Source organism: Atta cephalotes (genome assembly GCF_000143395.1).
Source record: "Atta cephalotes unplaced genomic scaffold scaffold00003, whole genome shotgun sequence".
NCBI classification, from domain to species: domain Eukaryota; kingdom Metazoa; phylum Arthropoda; class Insecta; order Hymenoptera; family Formicidae; genus Atta; species Atta cephalotes.
Window position 1 is genome coordinate 626,049 of NW_012130067.1, and position 5,024 is coordinate 631,072.

Sequence of the window (5,024 nt, forward strand, 5' to 3'; positions counted from 1 at the left end):
TTAAAGTCTGTACGTAATAACTTCGTATAGCATACATTATACGAAGTTATACGATATCATAATCCTAATCAAATGACACCAAGATAAATACAACGACGGTAAGCAAGCTTTTTCATTTACATGAAGTAATGGTATAAATATAACGCGATTTAGCGTTTGAATAAATGTATTGTTGATGTATTATGACTATTATGTTATTGCTATTGTTATTCTACAATATACAAAGATCACATCAAGTAAATTTAATGTTACAGATACATGTATGTTATGAAGATTATCTATTTCTTTAGTTAGAGTTAACATATTGTTATTATATATCAGTGCGCTCCTCGCCCTGATAAAGCAAACGGCAAGATTCATGAAAAACATTGGCATTAACAATGGATAAAAACACGGCGATAACCTGCAAATCTTATCTTATGGTATCTTTGAAAAATATTGCTCTCGTCATTAAGAAAGTTCTCTAAGAAATTTTATGGACTTATAAAATTAAAAAAAAAATTGTTACGTCTTATAAGTTGGCGAAACAAATGAGCAACAAATAAAAATGATTAAAATTGATTTTGAAATGAGTTAAAATTGATTCTGCTCACTTTGTTCCATTAATTTATAAGATGTAACTTTTTTGTAGAATTTTTTAACTCAATTATGATGTTGTTGATGATTTAGAAATAAAAAGAATTACTATTTTTTAATTCTTATTATCTTCTAGAGGGGTGCATGGCTCTATGTAAACGATCGATTAAAAGATTCAATTATGACCTTCATTCCACGCCTCAGTTTTATAAAAAGTTAATTAGAGAATAGAAATTGAGTTGTAACCTGATGTGCATTTCCTATGAACATAAAGAACATAAAGCGATACTTACATTCGGTGTCGTCTCACGTAGCCATTCGTCTGCTTGTTCATCGAAATCCAGCTTACAAGCTAGTCTCAGATCGTTTGCCGCTTCCTCGAACTTTCCAAGCAAATGATAAGCTCTTCCTCTAAATTTGTAAGCCGCTGCGCTGTCTGGATTTAATTCTATAGCACGGTCGCAATCACGAATACAAGCATTCGGCTTGTTTAATATTAGGAAAACTTGACCGCGTTTAGCATATAATAAAGCTGCTTGAGGATTCAGTACAATAGCCTCTGTATAAAGTTGTATGGCTTTTTCATAATCTTTCTCCACAAATGCAGAGACTGCTTCAGATCTTTTTGCTTGTGACTCTGCGATTTCCTCCTCATTGGGTTGTAAAGTCAAATTTCCCATTTTTTGAGGAGCATCTTCATCAGGTTCTAAAAGAGAAAGATAAGCATGTTATTACATATTTATTATAAAAACATTATATATATATATATATATGATTTGCAAAAGATAAAAATATAAGACAAACCGATTACACCAGTCATATCCAACTCTAAGTCACTCTCTTCACTCTCTTCACTCTCTGGTACTGATTCAAATTGTGGTTGCTCAGATTTGTTTTCAAATTCTGTTTTGGTATCTGAGGAATCATTTGTTTTAGCTTCTGGTACCTTACCACCATAATGTTCTATTAAATCCTTAATATAGGACAATTTTGGATCATGAAGAAGAGACGCATCACTCATGCATTGCTGAGCGAACAATTTTAGCTGTTGTGTGACTTTATCACTAAACACAGGCACCTCCATGTTATCTGCAAACATGTCGATTTATTAAATCATATCAAATGCTCCGTTTATGAATTCAAGTAGCCTAACCAAAGGTTACTCTTGCGTAATAAACCATTTATTGATGTGTGGTGCAAAAATATATATATCTTTAGGCATTCAAAAACATATATCTATGATATCTAATTTGAAAAATACGCGACTCACGTTCTGCCTTTAGGAATAATTGAGAATTGTGAATACAAATCAGGTGAACTCACCACTGATTATGAACGAATGATCTTCCGAAGTAATCTTATTGTGTATCGTGAACTATTGTGTATATTATATTATTTATGTTTTGCCTCCGGATCAGTTTATTCAAGCACAATAACTGCACAATAAATCCTGCAACGCAACGTCCCGTGATCGTATTCAAAACCGGATACGGAATTACGAAAAACGCAGTACGTTACAACGCTGTAAACATGTATTTTGTATATTTATATATATATATATACATATATACATATATATATATATACTCATATATATATATATACTTATGTATGCAGTGATGCACATTTATGATTTGGCCCCTGACACATCAAAAATGTACCTTCTACTTTTGCTGCACCAATTGACGCTGCTCTTTAGGGGGGGCTGCGCACAATGAAAGGAATAAGGAACAGGGAATAAGAATTTCAACCTATCAGAAACTATGTATTCCACCATATATGATTTCTGATAGATTAAAATTCTTATGACCATATTCATAATCTTCTACTTAATCTTGTATTGTAAATTTATCTTTAGATGCTCAGTAGCCGATAAAATAATTCGTAGAATATCTGAAGATAAAGAAATTTAAGGAAGCCTTACATATAAGACTTGACTATGAAGCATTATTTTCTGTTCTTTTTATTGTGCGGAACCCCTAATAGCGCTGATTATATTGGAACAACCAATCAAACGTTATCCAAATTTACTCTCCTACTGCGCATCCATGGGAGTACTTCACCTTAACGACAAAAAGGATTTCGTAATCAAAATGGATGCTTGATATTCGTCAATTTTGATCACGTGATCCTTTTTGACGCTGAAATAACCGATTTGAGCAGCTCGTGAAAATTTACCTTCATATCTTTCTACCATGCTACTATTAGCGCGAGTTCTAACCGCTTTTTCGCTTTCCGTTTTTCCGTCAAAGTGTGAACCGGCCCGGAACTAAAAATGGCGGAACCAATTAGAAAAGAGAACACTATCCGTTTCATTCTCCCTTCGTTAAAAAATAACCCGCTAGCCAAGCAAACGAATATGATTGGTTGTTACTTATAGATCCAACCAATCACATTCAATCGCTCGACGAGCAAACTAGCCGTTTTGTCCAATTCGAACGCAGCCATTATTAAGTATTTAGAACGCATGCGCTTGAACGGCGCCATTATCGTGATATGCATCAAGTTGAATTGTCGAATAGAGTCTACTGTCTAGTGAATCGGTATCTCTGCGACGCCTGTTTGCTCCGAACCGAAGTCCGAAGTGGAAGTACCGAACTACTCCGAAGTTGTGTGACTCGAGTCTCGAGCCAGCGCGAAATCGCCATTTTATGTGTTTGGCACTGTCACAGCCGTCAGAGCCGTGAGAGGACGAGGGTGACACACGGGTGCGTGCGTGCGGTGCGTGCGTGCGTGCATGCGTGCGGTGCGGTGCGGTGCGGTGTTCGTGCGGTGCTCGTGCGGTGCGATCCGATACACTCGAGGAAGGCTAAGAAGAGTGCCAAGTCCATCCGTCCGTTCATTGGAGTTGGAGTTGGAGTACTGCGGTTCACAGCGTCGCTAACATGTTGCCCGAACAACGGCCGGACCTGGACGCATATAAGTAACGACGGCGGCGGCCATCGGCCATCGGCGAAGAGCTCAATTGAGCGAACGGAGGGGGTGTCGGTCGCCGTCGCGGTGCGAGAGGCACACACGACACGACGCTGCCCATCGAGATGGTGTAGCGTAGCGCGCGCGCGCGAGGCGGGCCCCTGCGTGAGCGCGAGAGAAAGAGTCTGTTTTCCTCATCGTCGTCGCCGTCGCCCTTGTCCTCGCCGTCGTCCTCCACGTTGTCCTTCTCGACCTCTTCTTCGTTTTCCTCTTCGTCATACCAGTCATAGTACTCGTACTAATACTCTTCTTGGGAATAGAGTGCATTTGCACTAAGCGACTCATCTCCCGCCCTTTACTCCCTTTATACTCCTCCAACTCTGTCGTCCTCGGTGCCGACGATCGTCTTGACGATCACTGTGCCGTCATCGTCATCGCCGTTATTAACATCGTTGTCGCCACCACCACCACCGCCGCCGCCGTCGCCGCCGCCGCCGTCGTCGTCGTCGCCGCCGCCGCCGTCGTCGTCGTCGTCGTCGTCGTCGTCGTCGTCGTCGTCGTCGTCGTCGTCGTCGTCGTCGTCGTCGTCGTCGTCGTCGTCGTCGTCGTCGTCGTCGTCGTCGGCGGACGTCGTGAAACATTCGACGTCATCGAGATCACGGATCCCACCGATTATCCTGGATTACACGCGACACGACGTCTCTTGGCCATCAGTTACGATGACTACGGTGCGCACTGTACCCTCGGATAAGGTAAGCTTATCCATCTATCATTCACTTCCGTCTTCTACATTTTTTTCTGCTACTTGTTTATTTGTCGCTTTATTCTACGCTCCAATGTTCTTTTTCCCTAAAATAGCAGGAAACGCTTCATCATATCAGGGGGGGGGGTGCATCCATCTCTCCTCTATCAACTTGTACGTCTACCGCACCCTCCTGGTGCCCTATCATCTCGTCCTCGCGAAGGACAGCCTCGCCTCCTTCTGCCTCTCCTACGCGCCTCCCCCGCAGCTACCTCCTCCTTCTCCTACTTCTGCATTTCCTCCTGCTCGCCACCCTTCCTCCTCCTCCTCCCCTTCCTCCACCCTTCGCATCTCTACTCCCAAGTAGAGCCTTTTGCGCCATGACGTTGGGAAGCTGTGAGATATACGTCGAACGTGACACTACGCGCATCTGTCGCTCCGCGACAATTTTGCGGTCGACAGGATTTTCAGAATAAACGATGAATAAACTCTCACTGCACGTGGGAGAATATAATTCATGCCAAACGATTCTGCTAATCTTAACCATCTTTGTTATCGTTGATGATGACTTCAAATAAGCCGCTCGGTTTTATTATCGCAGTGTTATTGTAAATATGTAATTTACGATTGCTTTGTTATTGCGCATCAATTACGCGCCGTTTCTTTTATATCTGTCCGTTATGTAGTTGTTTTAATCTCGAGAGTCCACTAAAGTTATGAATTTTTGTTAGACGATATATTTTCTCGTGCATGCGCGAACACAATTGCGGTTGGAAAATTAAAAATGAAAGAA

General features: G+C 41.3%; 1 protein-coding gene across 2 annotated transcripts in view; it reads right to left on the reverse strand.

The window, feature by feature from the left end:
* Positions 1-1,675, reverse strand: part of LOC105624510 (putative protein FAM10A4) — an 18,694-nt gene extending 17,019 nt beyond the window's left edge. Inside the window, exons 1-2 of one of the 2 annotated variants that reach the window (XM_012205873.1) lie at positions 1,381-1,675; positions 870-1,282 (exon numbers count right to left, since the gene is read on the reverse strand). In XM_012205873.1, the coding sequence (XP_012061263.1) occupies positions 870-1,282; positions 1,381-1,675 (708 nt within the window). Of the gene's footprint in view, positions 1-869; positions 1,283-1,380 lie in introns of those variants that run through there. The other variant, XR_001046521.1, reaches the window with a different exon arrangement.
* Positions 1,676-5,024: the final 3,349 nt, after the last annotated feature.